This window comes from Hipposideros armiger, unplaced genomic scaffold (genome assembly GCF_001890085.2).
Source record: "Hipposideros armiger isolate ML-2016 unplaced genomic scaffold, ASM189008v1 scaffold_58, whole genome shotgun sequence".
In the NCBI taxonomy this organism is placed as follows: Eukaryota; Metazoa; Chordata; class Mammalia; order Chiroptera; family Hipposideridae; genus Hipposideros; species Hipposideros armiger.
Window position 1 is genome coordinate 3,903,011 of NW_017731408.1, and position 18,649 is coordinate 3,921,659.

The window sequence follows — 18,649 nt, forward strand, 5'->3', positions numbered from 1 at the left end:
CACACACACACACACACACACACACACACACACACACACAGCCATAGAAACAGGCCGTTTGTTAGTTATTTATTCTTCAATATGTCTTCTGTCTTTTTGCTCTTTTGTCCATGTTTTTTTCTGTCCCCTCCTGTGTTTGCTCGTGGACACTGTATCTTGGTCATTCCACTCACACCTCTGAGTCCAGCACATCCAGCACTCTCCTAATATTCCCTCTTTCAAGTATTCAGAGATGATGGTGCCTTCTGACCATGAAGCCCACCTCTTCGTAGTCCTAAAATACATATCCTCGTTTGCACATGATGACAGCTCTAACGAGATTGATTTGAGAGAGGCAGCCAGGTGTCAGAGTGACTACTGACCGGCTCCCTACTCTGTCTTGACTATACTTACTGTTGATCCTTTATTTGTGTGTGACCCTGAAGGGAAGGCTCCAGTACTTGTTGTGTTGAAAAGCCTTTCTTGGGCCCTAAGTGGACAGGGTAAAGCAGGGAAGGAGAGAACATTCCTCCACCCCCCAAGGTTAGAAATACACAGGGAACAATGCATGAATAACTATGGCGTGTATCTGTTTAACTTTGGATCATGTCTGATCATATGCCTTTAATGTGTCTGTAATGTGAAACTTAAGCAATTGGCCTGAAGTCCTATTGAATAGAGCTTTGTGTGTTTAACTTGTCATGTGTTTAAAATACGTTCAGTATCAGAACAAAGTTAATGCATACTTATTGGGGGGAAAATAAAGGAGTATAAAGAAGAAAACAAAAATCATATAATTCCACCACATCCACAATTTTATTTTATTTCTAGAGTTTGTTTATTGTAGTAAGCAGATTGCTTTAATAGATACGTGAGGCTTTCGACACCCCAGACTTGGAACACGCAGGCATCTGAAACCTTTTATTGTTCTTCTTTCACATCACGTGTGTTGACTCAGGGGTATGTTAGAACCTCATGGATTCCTACTCTTTGTTTCTGGACCAACCTTATGAAAAAAAAAAAAGATGAGCCAATCTTTGCTTTTTATGAAATGTGAATCCTAAGGGTCAAAAGGAGGAGGACGCTCTGAGGAGGGGATTTGCTTCTGTGAGATCCCTAGAGCAGGCATTTTCCTCCCAGAAAGACCTGGTAACGTTACGGGCCTGAGGGTCTCAGTGTGTCAGCTCCCACAGCCTCCCCCCAGCTCACTGTGCTTCTGCTTTAAAGGGTCAGCCTGGTAGAAGGAAGAGAAAGAGTAAACATCAGAAGACTTGAAAGACATGAGCTGCTTTAAAATTTTGAAGGACAAGGAAATCCCCCTCCCCTTGGGCCTGTTCGTACACCATGCCTAACATTTAATTGACATATGTACATATATATTATTTTTAGATACATATAATATATGTGTATCATGCTAAATTAAGTTTTTCAGAGCCACAGCTAAAAAACATGAAGCATATTTTTGCCTTATTTATTTAACCAGCTTAAACTAGTTTGGAAGCGTCCTGTGGAGATTTGGCTGTGCTCCTCAAGTTCATCTATAAACAAATAAAAATGTAAACACACAAATTACTCCTAAGTAGAGTTTTTACATGGTTTTTCTTCAGTAGTAATTCATGCAACTTGCACATACCAAATTAACAGGTGAAGGTTGGAAGATTTATTGCCGCTGAAGTTAACAAAAATTGCTAACAGATGTTTTTCCTTTTTCACCCCTTGGGAATTTTATAGGCAACAATTTTTTTTTTTCTTTCTGTGGAGGTTGAGGGAGGTAAAGGAAGAAGGGAAATGAAAACAAACTAGAGATTGAGAACTGCATGTCTCAGTTTTCACCAGTGTTGGAGCGTTCTAAATTCACATAGAGTTGGTCTTTAAAAGTTTATTTAAGAAATCATAGACCTTCTTACTTTTCCAGATTAACTTGGCCAAATTTTCCTATGCAAAACCCTTAAAGAAATCATAGGGAGGTTTTTTAAATGAGTATTTAGTCAGCTTAAACCTTAACTAAAAGTTTGGTCTTTTTTTTTCCTCTTCAGCAAGAAGATCCTTATAGGAAGAAGAAGCTTCAGGATAAAAAAGAAGGAAATTTACCAAATTTAAATTGGAATAAGAATCGAACGTGTAGAAAAAACAAGAAAAGGGGTGCTGCTCAGGTCTTGAGGTGTGTTATTATTATAGTCTCTCTAAAATTTTGATCTATTTTTTTACTCTATGATTTTACATTTAGCTATTACCTTTTAATCTTATTTTTGTTATGTTAGATACAGATAATATGAGACTGTAGATGTTTGTATTTTGAGATAAAAGCATGTTAATATATTTTAAATTAGTATATTAATTAACTAATTAATATACTTTTCTGCTTATGTTTTCATTTATTTTGTTAAAATACCTTCAAATGGACAGATTTTTCAGAATTTTTACTTTATAAAATGCTAAAAGCTATGGGAGGTTTCAGAGAAAAAGCATAAGACATCCTCTGCCAGGACCTTCATCCTGCCTGTGGAATGCACAAGCGTTTGTGGAGTAGGCAATATATATCGAAAACTGCGGAGCACAGGCAGGCACCCTGTTCTCAGCTTGACCTTGACCCATGTGGGTTCCCAATAATGAAAGAGAGTAGTCATCACTCATGGAAGCCTCGGTTTAGTCCTGCAGAAGGTAGGTTCTTGAGACTGGAGGCGGTGAGGTGCCCAGACATGACGTGGCTTGCTTAAAGCCCCAGCACGGGTCAGGGGCAGAAGCAGCATGGAACCAGTCTTCTAAGCCGTGGCCCCAGAACAGGACAGCCTTTGACAACCTTGCTTCCTCGAGACACTTAGTCCCTTATGATTACAGTAAAATGAAGGATCTGGACAGTGTGTATGTGTATTTCCAAGTTTCCAGAAATATCTCTCAGTCTAATTTTATGTAAATTTTGCAGCTTGAGTTTTGATTTTCACTAGGTCAGTAGTGTGTACGTTCTGACTTCAAGTCCACCAGTGGGATTGGTCTGAATTTTGATTTCTTAGACTTGCAACACCAACCCTCACGTGAGCCAAAAGCCTCCAGCGGAGATGCTCTCCCCTGCCTTTTCCTCCCTGGGTCGTAGATGGAGCTTTCTAGGGGTCCCTTGCGTGGGCAGTTCCCCCTTCCAGAGGGACCTAATTTAGGAGACTTTGTCCCAGTTCCCTGGCTCATGTATGCTGCTGTCCGGTGTTAAAAGCGAAGCCCTGGGCATTAAAGCCTGTTTCTCCCAAGGTGTCCTCCATCCTTACCATGCTGGTGTTTTCTTTTCTGAGTTCTGATGTCTGGAGATTTCCTTTTTCCTGTGAGCTCTGCTAGCTATTTAAATATGTTTCTGTCCAGCTGTTCTCTAGTGGCTCCAAATTTGCAGGGGGAAAGGGTTCCACCTTGCCATGTGTCCACTTGTTGGAAGGGAGCGCTGAACAGCCTGCATTGTGACAAGGCCCTCCAGTGGAAAGCACGAGTGGTGCTAGTTACAGTGTCTATCCCTAGGTCCCAGGGAGGTTGCGATCTGAGGCTTGGACTCTGAGTCAGTGCTGTAGGAGCACTCCCTGGCAGTTATTATATGCACCCTGCGGACCAGGGCCAGCCAACTCCAAAGGGTTGTCAAGCTCCAATGAGTCCCCAGCTCATAGAGCAATCAGCAAAATGCAACTATGAAAAAAAGAAATAGATTCATTGTTAGTTTGTTGTTAATACTGACTACTAATTGTCGATGGGTAATTATCCTTATTTTGGCTGAAATTATTTAGGCTGAACTACTTGAAAGTTGCCATGTGGCATCCTCTAGAAAGGAAAGTTATACCTTGTATTCTTTCATGTGGATGTCCATAAAATTTTGATTGTCTGATGAGGTCACTCTAAAGCTTTATATTTCCTGATATGAACATAGAAAAAGATATAAAATTAGAGTGGAATTTCAACAGTTAAACATTATGATACATATATATATTAAAAGCAGACTTCTGACATGCTAAGGAAGCAAGTTCTTAAAATATAGTTTTCAAGTAGCTTGTAGCTAATTGGGATGTTTTGAGAACATGATGCTCAGGAAGTAGGTGGCTGTTGGACTGTCTGTGTCCTTAGCTTGTGCTCCTAGCTGTATATCTTTCCCTTGACCTGTCAGAAACCAGTGGCATCGTGTGCTACATCTCACATATTTGATCTTTTTTATTTTTTTAAATGTATTGGGGTGACAATGGTTAGTAAATTACATAGGTTTCAAGGGTACGATTCTATAATACGTCATCTATCACATTGTATGCTCGCCACCCAGAGTCAGTTCTCCTTCCGTATTTGATCTCCTTAACTACCATCTTGCTAACCGAACGTGAGGACTGAAATTGGCCTGTGTGAAATAATCTAGGTATGGCACAGCCTTCTCTCCACATGGCTGTATCACGTTTATAAAATTGCGCGATGGCTCCTCCCTCAAGGAGTTCACAGTCTAGTAAGAGAGTGTTATTGGGCTGTGAGCTCCTTGGGGGAAGAACTTGCGTCTTTGTAGATACTGCACCTTTCCTAACAATGCGTGGCATGTGGCAGTCACTCAGCTAAGTGAATGAATCTGGAATGAATGAGAAGAGCTTTACACAAACGCTCAGTACCTTCCCCCAGGCACCAAGGAACAGGTTCATCTGCCGGGATCATATTTTACACTAAAGCCAAGGAACACGAGCCCGTAAAGCCAAGGAACACGAGCCCGAAGTCCTGGGCTCGGGCCCTGGACCTGCCATTTACCAGTTGACCCTGAGTGGCTCATTTAACCTTGTGGAGTTTATTCTTCTCATTGTAACATACGAAAATAGATTCAATGAGCAGCAAATTCTAGTTCTAAAACAGCACAGTCTTTTTCGTTTGGATATCCTTCCTTCACTCATCACCTTCTCCCACCAGACCCAAAGAGAAGAGGTCTCAAGGTGTCCTCCGATTTTGACCTCTAATAAGTCTCCTGGAAAGCAGTATGTATGTGTGGTGCATGATAACATGCAGAGGCGATTTAAAAAAAAATTTTTTTTATGGCTCTTCCAGGCCTTCTGAACAGAGTGAATTAAAACTTGGGTGCAGTGAATTTGAAAGGTCTGAGCTGAGCGGGGACATGGATGTAAGAAACTGGTGTATACAGGACACCCCTGGGGAAATGTGTAAAACAGACGCTGGAACTGGGAGAAGCTTGCCTGCCGCACAGAGAGAGGCAGGTGAGTAACCGTCCTGAGCTCTATGGGTGGAGCCTCTGGTGGAACTCTGTTTCCTGGAGGAAGTATCAGCGTGAGAGAAACAGTGTCTTGATGATGTTATCACACTACAGGCAGCTGCTTACTCACTAAAGCCTGCGTGGAAAGCAGGAGGAGATTAGAAAGCTAAGTTTCCTTTGAGTCTGGGCAGGCCTGTAGTGTTGCCGCCTCCTTCCTCCTATCGTCCCTAATCAGCTGTCCTGCAAATCGCTGAAGGAACGAGTGTTGCTTGTTCTAGGGAACGGCCAGCTGACAATAGTGGCTGTTCTCACACACCTGAGCCAGGTGGCTCCTGCAGGGCCAGGCCACTGTCCCATCCAAGTACAGCTGGGCACATCCCTGGGAGTGGGAGGTAGAGGGCACCCAATGCCAGGTCCAGGGTAGGGCAGAGCATAGCAGGAGGCTAACAAGCCCCTGAAGTTAACAGTCCATGTGGGGTACGGGATGGGGGGAGGTGCAGTCCTCCAAACCAGCTCCCACGTTCCCAGGCACATGTCCACCTCAGTGCGCACAGGCTGGCAGAGACCATGGGTTTTGTTCATTCCTTTGGCACGTGTGTATCTTTTTGATCTTATTGAAGGTTCTTCCCGCCCACACATAAATAATACTTTGAAGCTCTTAGTGGATATCTTATGAAAAGAGAGGAGGGAATTACCTACAAATCTGCAGTAGAGTAGCCTCAGTTTTTTTGATAGAAGTGCGTTATTCCCAGAACCATTTTCAGATCAAGGTGATCATTGGTATTGACTGCCTGAGCCCCAGGTAAGTTTAGTTGCCCACCACATAGGCGGAGGAGACATCGCTGAATCTGAAAGACCCAGCATTAGTTTCGTTGAAGCCCTTTCTTCTCATTAAATGAGCAGAGGGAGCAGACCCTGACACTGAGCCTTCCCTTCATCATAATTTTGCCCCTCGCCTTTGATTGGAAAGGGCATCAAGTTGAAAATGGTTTAAGTGAAACATGACTTCCGTGCGTGGGGTCAGCTCTTCTCTCTCCCTTTCCGCAGAGGGTTACTTCCAAAAGCCTGGGAAGAAGCATGTGGATAAGTCCTGCTCGGACTCCAGCTCGGACTGTGGCAGCTCCTCCGGAAGCGTGCGTGCTAGCCGGGGCAGCTGGGGCAGCTGGAGCAGCACCAGCAGCTCCGACGGGGACAAGAAGCCCATGGTGGGCCTGCCACACTTCCTGCCAGCCGGTGAGTCCCGAGCGGAAACCCAGGCGCTCTGGAATGGCCTCTCCTACCAGCCGTGGCACCTATAAAAGAAGGTCCTGTCTGCGAGAGTAGGGCACCAGTAGCCATAGAAACCTGGACAAAGTGCCCATATATGATTTCATGTTTTCGGGTCTTTTTTTTCATTATCGGCTTCCTCTCCCAGGAGCCTTATTAGTCATTGTTTTCCGAATGACCTCCGTAAAATGTTAATATCATGGAGATTCACTGTAATCTTTTTATTACTATGTACTGGGCATAAAAAAGTAAGATTTTTTTCAGCCCCCAACAAACAAACCAGTCCTTGGGGCAACAGTATCATCCAGTATCATCCACACTGAGGACATAGGCACATAAATGAAGGTAGGCACTCGGGGTTTTGATGATAATGGGGCTGGTTTTCCTGGCCGGAGGGGAGCTTGGTTCCATCCAGCTCAATTCCATCCACTACTGAAAACAAAGTTTGCCTAAGGATGCTAATGCAATATTTTTAAAAATTTGGTACTTAACATTAACCAAAAATAGAAGTACCACTTTTGTTTAGGGGGAAAACAAGCAGATGATAAAAGTTTGAGAGCTACGTAATATCAGGAAAATAATATCCCCAATATAATTAATAAGAAAAGACCAAAAAGGCAAAGTACATGTGAAGTATGACCCCAATTTTACACATATATGTACACATAATGGAGATTGTAAGGAGATACACCTAAATGTTGATAACGGTAGTATAATTGCTAAAAAGGTGACTTAGGTTTTTCTTCTTCAAACTTTTGTTTATTTTTATAGATTTTCTACAGTGAATGTATGTTACTTTTTTTTTAAGATTTTATTGGGGAGTTGGGGGAGGGAACAGCATTGGGGAATTGGGGGAAGGGGAACAGACAAGTTGCTGTCATTTTGTTCTTCAGTCTAGTTGTGGAGGACGTCACTTCACCGGCCCATGTTGGTATTATCATTGCGCTCTTCCCGGGTGAGGCAGTCATCGCCGGCCACTCACGTGGCTCTTGGCCGCTCACGCCGGCTGCCAGCCACTCACGGTAGCTCATGGCAGCTCCACTGCAGCCTACACCATTGCCAGCAACTCATGGCAGCCCAGCTCCAGGTTGAGCTGTTGTTCAGCATCTTAGCTGTAGAGGGCACAGCGTCACTGGCCCTCATGTGGGATCCGAACCGGGGCTCTGCTGCTCAGAGCTGGCGTCCCAAGCCAACTCTTAACTAACACACCACTCAGCCAGACCCATATGTTACTTTTATTAACTGGAGGAGTCTATTTAGATAGCAAACTTTTTCCTCAGAAAATCCCTACTAAAAAGTTACATAATATTAATGGCTTTAGCTTTTTCTCCATAATTAAAACATTATTAAGCCAAAATTCATAAATATAATGTTAACGTTATTAAACCTTCAATGAAAAGATAAATTATAAAAGCCCTTTTAAAAATTAAATGTATTAATATAATTTTAAACTGAAAAATAAATCACTCATTAGGGGTTAATAATATTAACCACCTGTATTATAATGCATAATGCAGTTGAACTATGCTTGTAAAAACTTCTGATAATTTATTTGTTTTTATGCAGGAGACAATGTTTCACAAAATGACTTTCCTTCGGAAACTCCCATCTCTTTGAACCTTTGTCATAACATCTGCGATCCCATGTAAGTTCTAGTATCCATGTGTTTCTCAGGGGAAGACTTCATGGAAAAACTCAACCAGACTTGGTTATACCAACTCAGTAGTTCCTGGAACAAGAAAAACTCAGCTGACCTTCATTCTGTCGCTTTCCCCACAGAGACGTGAATAATCTCCCACAATACGCAGAGGTTCCCTGTCCCAGCCTTTCCGCCGGGCCTGCAGTCGTTGAAGAAGACAAAGGTGAGGCGCGTTCTTCTTGCTCCAAACACCAGCCAGGTGTTCGCTGTCCGTGGCATTGCGTGCCAGGGAGTTTGAGAAGACAGGTTGGGAGGGGCAGGGCCGTTGCCCCACGGCCCGCTTCTCCAAGCCACGTCACCGGGCTTTTGTGCAGTGGGGAGGCACCTGCCTCTAGACTGGCATCATTAGGGGCCTCTGACTTCAGCTGCCCCCTCAGCATTGACCCTGAACTCCCTCCTATGGCCCCGACACAGAGCAGGACCCCTTTACAGTGGGCGACCACTGCGTTCAACCCGCCTTTCCCAGCCTGAGAACAAAGCATTGGCCCCGCCCTCTCGTTACTGCCCCTCACCTCCCGCATCTGCATGCTTCCATGTGCCCAGCTGCACATCCCCGGTCCAGTGTCGCAGTCGCTTCCTTGCCTCCTCTTCCTTTACTGCATTCACCCCAAAACCCCAATCGTGGCTTTGCTCAGTGCTCCGGCTTCTCTGCCGGTTCCTGTGAGGATGAGCGAGAATAGAGAACAACACACACACGTTGACCGGCCGCTCTGTAAATTCAAGGCCACTGGCTTGATGGGGGCCCGACTGCTGAATGTCCCTGCTGCCTGTCCCTGCTCTCTCTCCTCCGTGCCCACACTTCCAGTACCTTCTGCCTCCTTCTCTTAGTGGATCTGGCTTCCCGTTTTACTTGGAAACAGAGGAGCAGTTGAGGCCTTCAGAAGGTTCCCTTCTCACCTCATTCACATCTTGGATGGGCCATATTCCCTCCGTGAGGCCTTCAACTGCCCTGTTTAAAATCACTGTGCTTGTCAGCATGGCACTTAGGCCGTCGGCCATGCTCTACTTCTCAATTCTCTTGTCTGTTGTCTGTCTCTGCTCACTTGTATGTAAACCTGTTCACTGCTGTGTCATTGGTGTCTACAAGGCCTTGCAAAAAGCAGGCCTGCGCATACTTGTTGAGTCATTACAAGTATCTTACAGTAAAACTTAAAGCAGTATGCTCTATTTCTGCTTTATATTCTGAAAAAAATATCCTGAAAGGGAATGGGAAAACAGACATGTTCAACGTTGTGTGGGTGACATGGATGGGGGCTGTTTTCTGGACGAACCAGAAGTGGAGCTGGGCCCAGCAGGGAGGTGGCCTGAGGGCTGAGGGGGAAGAAGGCAGACTGAGAGCCCTTGCTTTCTTCCTTAGGGCTTTATCCACCCGGAGACCTGTGGCCCGCGCAGCCCATGTGTGTGACGAGCGGCTTCAACTGCGCTCTGGAGAGCACTGTGCCCGGTGTGATGCCAGGCCCAGGCCCAGTTCCTAACAGGTACAGAGTCTCCTCGCTGACGGTTGCCTGCTTAGCCTGAGGGTGTGAAGTGGGCGTGTGAGCTCCACCTGTTAGGTAGTCCTTAGGGAGTGGAGGGCCAGCTTCCTCCCCTGGCTGCCATAGCTGGGTGCTGCCCTCTGCCTTTTGGAATGGCGTTGTGATGTCGTTGAAAATGGCAAACCAGACATTGAGAGAAACCTGAAGGAAAATAAAAATAATAGAGTTGATGACCATGGCATTAGTTTCCTTTTTTAAATTGACAAGATGCACTATTCATATATGAGAGGCAAAATTGAAAAAACAATCACTCGTAATTTCTACTCCCTAACAGAGCAATGATTTGCATTTTTCCATGGTTTTCATCTTGACACATTTAAATTTTTAAAAGATCGAATGATTTGAGTGTTGAAAAATAGTTATACAATGGCAATCTCTTAAATTTGCTGTTGGATATTAATGTGTCATTGAATTATGAAAACTTGAGAAAATGTTAATGTCTGTTTAATCACAGAATCCATTTGAAGTTTTACTTTTTTTTTTTTTTTTTTTAGCTGAGCCATTCTGCCACCTGTTGGCAGCTCAGCTCGGGCTGGGAATCGAACCAATGATCCTCTTGCTCAGAGCTCGCACTCTTGAGTGAGCTGTTAACTAACTGAGCCACATGGCCAGCCCCCTATTTACTTTCTTATTTCTATGAGAATCTAGCGTATAATAGAGAGCAAAATATCAGGACTCATAGCCTTTATAGTTGTGATTTATCTCAGGTGAATGTCTGCCTTGCTCTGAGTGAAAGGTGGATATCTTCATAGCAGAACGAGTTTCAGCTCTTCAGGGATGAGCTGACACATTTCCAGGTAGTCCAGTTGTACCTCCACAGAGCTGATAAAGCCATGGCCTCAGATTTTGCCTCTGGCTACACTTAACAAACCTGATGCTAGAGGAAGCATGCCCCTCCTCCGAGCTGTCCATCCTGCCATGGAATGTCATTGATGATGAGCGTGTAGTTAGTAAGTCTGATTCTGTGACTAGAGAAAGTGTATCTTTCATTTTCCACAATTGAGGATTTAGCAGTGATTAGGATACTGGGCAATAAAATCATTTTCTTCCTGCTTTACTTGATCTGTTGACATTCTGTTTCTGAAACGAGACCTCTTGTTTTTTGTAGCAGTTTCATCGATTGGAATACAACTTGTGAAGGCCAGTTCCCCAATATGTACTGTCCATTGGAATTGAACGATTACAATGCCTTTCCAGAAGGTAAAATCTATTTGAACAGTCCCAATGCCATTCTTTTTTTCTCAGAAAGTCAAAGCAGGAAGTATGTAGACTTAAGGCACTAACTTGAGCAGAACGTGCCTTTTAAAAACATTAGATATAATTGATATTAGTTTCAGATGTACAACATAATGATTCAATATGGGTATGTATTGTGAAATGGTCACTACAGTAAGTCTAGTTAACATCCATCACCATACTTTGTTCTTAAATTGTTTTCTGTAATAATAAACAGAGATATGAGATTTCCTTGATAAACTGGAAAATGTTCTTATTGTGCATTACAGTATGATCATGATCTCTCATACTAGAGACACCTTTTGAGGGAAGGAATAAGTTGTATATTGGATGTTATGCTAATGTGGATTTTGATACATGCATTGCTCCATGCTAACCACAAGGGGGTGCTGTGGTAACTTTCATCCTATGCTTATGAGTCGTGTTTATCATCTTCTGAGCTAAGAAATGCTTGGTCACATATTGCTTTTATCAATGCATATGGTATATATGCAGGTGGCTGAGGTTAACATGAGAGGTAATAAAAGAAAATTTTAAGGACTGGTAAGATGGTAAGAATCTTGCCACTATTCAAATCTATAGTGGTATTTTAGTGATATATAGTGGTATATACTCTGTATATTAGATTCCCATCAAATTATCAAATACAGAACATCAAGCCCAGAGGATGACCTTCCTCCCGGAGGGCTTCCCAGGTGATGTGTCTGATAGACAGTTTTCACCTTGAGCGTGACAGTGAAACAGCCCTCCTGGCCCACACAGAGCAAGTGTTTTATGTCTGCCTTCAGCTTGTCAATATATTGTAGTAAGGCCTTGAATGTTTTTTTGTTTTGTTTTGTTTTTGTTTTGCTGAGAGTGACAATTTCGTTCTCACCATAAAAATGTTTACCTATGTCGATGTCTCCCATTCTTTGTAGAAAACATGAATTACCCCAATGGCTTCCCCTGTCCTGCTGAAATTCAAACAGACTTTATTGATCACAACTCGCAGTCTACCTGGAACACCCCCCTCAACTTGCCGACCGCCTGGGGACATGCTGGTCTCATCAGCTCGCCGGTTAGTGCTGCCTGTCCTGGGCTGTGGTCCTGGGGCCGGTCCAGGTTGTTCCCGAGCTTCTCTCGTCCTGGTCACTTAGCTGTAGAATTGGGTCAGATCGGCCAAAGCCTGGCTGGTCTCCTATTGATCATAGACACCTGGGCGAGCCACCCTCTGAAGGAACCTAACGTAATCAGACGGGGTGGGAGGGGGCTTGCCGACACTGACAGTCCAGCCACTTTCAAACCACGCCAAGGAGCGATGGTTCATAGATAAAAATCCGTGGGGCCCGGAAAGCTCTCGGTGACCCAGCTGCGTTTTATTTGGCCCTGCTGAACTTTTCACCTGTGAGAAGAGATGGGCTGAAAGTCACAGGAAGGTCAGTCAGTGGTCAGTGACTGGGTCCTGAGGCCTTCCTGCCTGTGGCTACTCCCCCGGGCTGAAAGGCCAATGCCTTCTCCCTTTCACATCCACTCAGCACTTCTTTTTACAGAGAGAGGACAGTTGACCTGGGGGCCTTTCCTGGGGTTTAATAACTTTCAAGTACTTGGATGGATACCATTGTGGTATTCCCTGGTATATAGTCAACCTTGACGTTATTGCCTTTCTCAGGTTTCTTTTTTTAATATTTGGTGGTTTTTTTTTTTTTTCCACTTTCTCATTTACACTTCAGCCCTACCTCACAAGCACCCGAAGCTTATCTCCAATGTCTGGACTTTTTGGTTCCATCTGGGCCCCTCAAAGCGATGTGTATGAAAATTGCTGCCCCATCAACGCCACCACGGAACATTCGACTCCCATGGAAAACCAGGCGGTCATGTGCAAGGAATACTACCCAGGGTTTAACCCGTTTCGTGCCTATATGAACCTGGACATATGGACTACCACAGCCAATAGGAATGCAAATTTCCCACTGTCTAGAGACTCGAGTTACTGTGGGAATGTGTGAGAAGAATCTGATTTTTAAACAATGTGAATAAAGAGGCTTGTGTTTTGATGACTAGTGTAAACTGGTTCTTGAGATAGATTACGACATTGGTGGATATTTTGGCACTTTTATATGGAAATAAACATTTTTTATGAAATCTGGGTGCTCCATTTTTTTTTTCAACCCTTCACAAGTCAGTGGTAGAAACTAGGCATCCATATGTCATAACTTCCCTAACTGAAGAAGTGCGTTGGCGATGCCGGATGCTTAGAACAAGGGAGACTTCTGAGAAGGTAAGCGTTGAGAAAGAAATGGCTGCTGTGGTTCTCCCCACCCTAGGCATTAGCACCCCCGGGGAGCTTGCAAAAAGTGAAGTCAGGTCACATTCCCAGAGATCCTGATTTCATTGACCAGTGGCTCAGGCAATCAATCTATTTTTCCTAGTTCTCCATTGATTGTAACGTGCAGCCAGGGTGGAGAACTGCTGGCCGAGAAATCCCAGCTGAGCAGCTAGTCACTCGCCTGGATGGACCCTACTCAGGGTGGAGGGCAGCCCTTTCTGGTACTGGTGGCCTTGGCTGCTGGGTGAAGCAGAGAGCCTAGCACTCTGCCTGCTCATTTACGGCAAGGATGTACCCTTCCCTCCATCAGGCCAGTCACTGGGGGCAGCGAGAGCAGCCGGGACATTCTGGTAAGTGTTTGGTTTCACTCTGAATGAGCAGCTTTGCTCCAAATACAAGCACTCAGCGGGGTTAGGTAGTGGATGCATGTTTGCCACACTGATTTATATCTGCTTGTCAGTGATTTTAGCAATCCATTCGATGGTGGGATTATCTACTGGTGTGTGTAAACTTGAAAAACATTTCCAAATTTTAGTAAAAATGTCTAATTTTTACATTTCGTTTTATCTTTATTGGAAATTCAATAGGTAAGATTTTCTTTTTTAAGTGGAATGCTGGGTTTGCTTGCTTTGAGTTTATTTCTCTTTGCCACAGGTGTGTGGCGGCCGAGACAAGGAGGGCACGTGTACTGGAAATCCCTGACTGCCCTTGTGCAGGGAGCACCTCCAAGCATGTAGAGCTACTAGAAACCCAGCTCGAATCCTGATTTGGGTGAAGCAGGTCCCCACCCCCCAATACTGAATAATGTTAAAAAATAACTTAGGTTCTATATATACCCAAAATAATTGAAAGCAGAGACGTGAACAAATGTTTGCACACCCATGTTCATAACAGCATTCTTCACAATAGCCAAAAGGTGGGAATAGCCTAAACGTCCATTGATGGATGCACGGATAAAGAAAACATGGTATATACATACAGTGCGATATTATTCAGCCTCAAAAAGGAAGGAAATTCCAATACATGCCACAACATGGATGTACCATGAAAACATTATGCTAAGTGAAATAAGCCAAAGGATAAAGACCATAGGATTCCACTTACATGAGGTACCTAGTGTAGTCATATTCATAGAGATAGAAAGTACAATAGTATAGTGGTTTCCAGGGAATGGGGAGTTAGTGTTTAATCGGTGCAATTTTAGTTTGAGAAGACTTGGAATAGTTCTGGAGATGGATGGTGGTGATGGTGGCACAACAATGTGAAGGTACTTAATGTCACTAAATTGTACACATAAAAATGGTTAAAATGGTAAGTTTTGTGTTATGTACTTTTTACCACAAAAAAATAATTTAGGTTGATGAAAAAGATTGTTCGTGGCAAATTAAAAACTTTCCCACCGCGGAGTGTATGAGACATCAGATGTGTGCTCTGCTCAGCATCACTGTTGACCTAATTTACTTGCCTACTTTCATTGATCCCTCAATTCCTCATCTGGAAAATGAGAAACCAAAATAAGTTTTTCCACTACATACAAAAGAGAGTAAAAATCTTCACCTTAACTAGAATATTATCTTTAACCCTAACAAAAATCAGTGATAGAGAAACGAAGTTTTTATTCATTTAAAATATTTACTGAGTGCCTTCTAGGAGCTAGGACCTGTCCCCAGGGCCATGGGGACAACAGAGAACAGGGCAGATGAGATCCTGATGCCCTGGCACATTCCAGAAGGAGGGACAGGGAAAAAACAAAAGATTCAAAGACTATTTCAGATACTGCTGCGTGCTGTGAGGGCAATTAAATGGTAATGTGATAAACTGGGGGGAGGTGGCAGTGAACACTCCACAGTGGTCAGTGAAAGTCTCTGAGGCGGTCCATCTCAGGTCAAACTTGAACGACAAGAAAGAAGCAGCTGTGCCAAGATTAGGGGGCAAAGCTTTACAGCCAAGCAAAGGGGAAGTGCAAAGGCCCTGGGGCAGGAAGCCGGTGTGGCTGCGGCCCAGGGAACCAGGGCCACAGGGAAAGAGGTGAGGCCATAAAGGTGGGCAGAGGCCACCTCCATATGGCCTTGTAGGCCACCGAAAAGATGGGTTTTACTCAAAAGTGCAGTGGGAAGCCATTGAAGCAATGTAAGAGGGAAGGAATGTTATCTGATTTGAGTTTCAAAGAAATCAGACAGCTGAATAGAGCCTGGGTACTGGAAGTGTGGGAGGAACAGTAACACCAAATAGAAGCCCGTTGCTCCAGTGGAGATAGATGATCATGTGAACATGCTGGATGGCAGGGTGGGGTTGAGGGGGTGTGGAAAAGGAGCACCCCTGATGGGGCTTTGTGAGCTGGTCATGGCGATGTGAAAGGGGAGCATTTGGGGAGACGCTGGTAGGAGGCGGGGGGGGGGTCAAGAGTTCCGAGCTGGGCAGTGTGGAAGAGCCCTTATTTCCAAGTGGCGATGTCATGGAGGCAGTTGGCCTACACATCTGAAGCTCAGTGAAGTTTAGGTCTGGAGACCTTCATCGGGGCATCTGCGGCCTATTGATGGTATTAAAGCAATGGGCGTGAGTGAGGCCTCTTTGGGAGGAGGGGAAGTTTGAGGACTTGGCCTGGGGACCCCCATGTTTAGAAGAGAGGAGGAGACAAGTGGAGAATAGAGCGAGCAGAATCGCTGATGAGGTAGGAGGGAGCCCGGCAGCGGAGTGGTCAGTTGTGTAAAACGCTGTGAGACCAGGTCAGACAAGGAAAGAGCATGAACTCTGGATTTGGCAAATGACTATCACTAGTGTCCTTAAGCCATTCCAGCTGGAGTGAGTTGACGAAAGGCTAGGAGGTGAGTGGCAGGGGCCATTGTTCTGCCTAGCACAAATGTTTACGAGCATCTTTGTTACAAGGTTTACAACAGTGATGAGTTGGAAATAAATGTTCTACAGTAGGAACGTATTCAAATTATAGCACATACAGATGTTGGAATACTTGGAAGCCTCTAAAAATCATTGTAAGAGAATGACATCGGCAGTGAAAGAGTAAGATACAAAATTACATACAGTATGATCCCATATGGAATCTGTGGGCGGGGGAGTTAGGCACCATCTGCTGGGTGGGATTGGGAGGGATTTTCTTCATTGTTGTTGTTTTTTTTTGTATTGTCTGTTATAAGCCTGTGTTATCACCCCACCTCCCCTCAAAAACTTTTAATTAAATCTTAAGGGAAAGTATGTTTTATTTAACAATGGGGAGAGGTAAGTGTGTTAAAAACAAATGCTGACGTCCTAATAAAATTTCCATCATGCTGTAAAAGGACAAAATGTAAAGGCAAAGGCAGAGTGAAACTTTCCCTAAGCATTTCCTAATAAAAACCCTATAAAGTGAGGTATGTAGTAATTACCTGGGCTAGGAATAAACACACATAAGAATGTCTAAATACTCACATAGCCAACATGCAAAATGCAAGGCAGTCTGATCGCAATTAATCGAAATGCTGGACGAGTAGTATAAAAGTCACCTTTAAAATACCACTTTGTGAAAATGCATATAATATTTATGCACACTCAAAGGAGCATTTCAAAATAATTATTTTGGTGTGACCCAGACATGTGAACAATTTAGTGCTCAGACTGGAGTCCAGAGAAGATGTCAGTAAAATAGAATTTATTATTTATGGAGGTAGAATGTATGTAGTATTTATAAAGGAAAACTCTTACTTTAGAAATTGAAAACAAAAACTTTACCCAGTATCATTTCATCTGGCTAATTGAATGTTTATTCATTCACTGTAGAATGAATGTAAAAATCTTTAAAATATGGAAGAAACTAACCAAGTACTGTGACCTCAGGATTGGATAGGCTCCCACACTGGAGTGAAAAATGGCCACTCATTCTGTAATTCAATATTAAAAGCAATTCCTGTAACAAGAGAAGGGAGCAGTACCAGGTTAAGCCAGGTTCCCAAATCCATCCTGTATTCTAGATCTGCAGTGCTACTGAAGAGAAACCAATCGTGTTTGCTTTCCTTTAATTTAAAAAAATATATATATCAATGTATGAAAATCCAGAATTGATTTTGTATTCGTTGGGGTAGGAGAGGTGATGCTGTAGTAACAAATTGATTCCCAAACAGGCTCAGACGACACCCCGGGCAACTGTCCTCTCATGTGACTCCAATACAGGCCACTTTGCTGACTTTACCACCTCCACATGAGGTCTGCCTGTTTCCCACTCCAGAAGGAGCTGGGAGGACTCTGCCTGCTCTTCTAAGCTTCAGGCCAGCAGTGAGGTACGTACTTGACTTTTTCTTACAGTCCATGGGCGGGAACTAGCCACATGGCCCCACTCAAGGGGAAATAGAGGCTTCCACGCGTCCGAAAAGAGGAGAGCCAGATATTGCTGAGAACTGTTAGTGCTTAATCACACGTATGCAGTCTTGCTGAAGGTTTCTTTATTTCTCCTCTACTTGGACAGATGTTGGTATCTAAACCCCAGGGCAGTCAGTAGGGCCTGGGCCTCCAGACTCTTGCAAAAGTCTGACTTGAAAACCCACTGTTTGGGCTATGCCTTGAGAGTTCCTGAAAATGGACGGCTGGTTTCCCCTGATATCTGGCACCCAGCCCACCAGGCTTCTGTCTGCTGGGGGAATTAGATGCACGCCACATCTACTGGGGTTTATGTCCCCACTAGGAGCCCAACCCGGTTCGGCAAACACTGTTGCCTTTCAGAAAACTAAAATTTACGATCGTAGTTACAAATACATGTCAATTGCTGAACAGCTATTCAGAAACACTCTACCAGAGACACTGTTGTGCCTGAAACCTAGGTAGCCATGAAAAGGGTCATTGCCGGATTCATTTTGAGTCAGAACTTGGAATTATGAGTAGTGGTTATACTGGAGGTTAAATGTTGGCTTCCTGACGGGAAGTGAAAGTCTAACCAAGTTCTGTTAGGGGATGAGGTAAAGGCTGAAACAGTCTTGAAGCCCATGATTTCATGCCCCAGCTGAGGTGAGAAGGGTGTTCAGAACAACCGTGGGAGGTGATTCTAGCTTTTGAACGTGAGACAGCCTCCAGAGGCTGGGAAAGCTGGATGCTAGCGGGAGGCAGTACACACCTGCAAGCCTGAGGAAATGGATTTGAAAGGTAGGTTGAGAAATGTTTCAGAGAAAGAGGGCTGTCAGGATGAGGCACAGTGAGCTTGGCAGTCTGGCAGTCAACACCAGATGCTTTTTCTCCTACCCAACCAGAAATTTTGCTTAAAAATGGCACTGGAGCTTTGCCCACAGCAACCCTGTCCTCTCTCCTCTTCTGCCTCTTACTGCTTTATCTCCTCCACCCCTGTTATCTTCATATCTATTGTGGGCTCTTTCTCTGCTTTTTAAGTGGGAGTACCTGTATGGTTTGTTCTGTCTGTTGTAGAAAATACGGATAACCAAAAGAAAATAAGA

At 44.1% G+C, this 18,649-nt stretch overlaps 1 protein-coding gene across 1 annotated transcript in view; it reads left to right on the forward strand.

The window, feature by feature from the left end:
* TMEM131L (transmembrane 131 like) overlaps positions 1-13,017 on the forward strand; it is a 171,357-nt gene extending 158,340 nt beyond the window's left edge. The window contains exons 26-34 of the mRNA XM_019641171.1: positions 2,016-2,140; positions 5,017-5,183; positions 6,227-6,412; positions 8,012-8,090; positions 8,225-8,307; positions 9,502-9,622; positions 10,788-10,879; positions 11,833-11,972; positions 12,625-13,017. Coding sequence (XP_019496716.1) covers positions 2,016-2,140; positions 5,017-5,183; positions 6,227-6,412; positions 8,012-8,090; positions 8,225-8,307; positions 9,502-9,622; positions 10,788-10,879; positions 11,833-11,972; positions 12,625-12,900 — 1,269 coding nt within the window. The 3' untranslated portion in view covers positions 12,901-13,017. The remainder of the gene's footprint in view (positions 1-2,015; positions 2,141-5,016; positions 5,184-6,226; positions 6,413-8,011; positions 8,091-8,224; positions 8,308-9,501; positions 9,623-10,787; positions 10,880-11,832; positions 11,973-12,624) is intronic.
* The last annotated feature ends 5,632 nt before the right edge of the window (positions 13,018-18,649 follow it).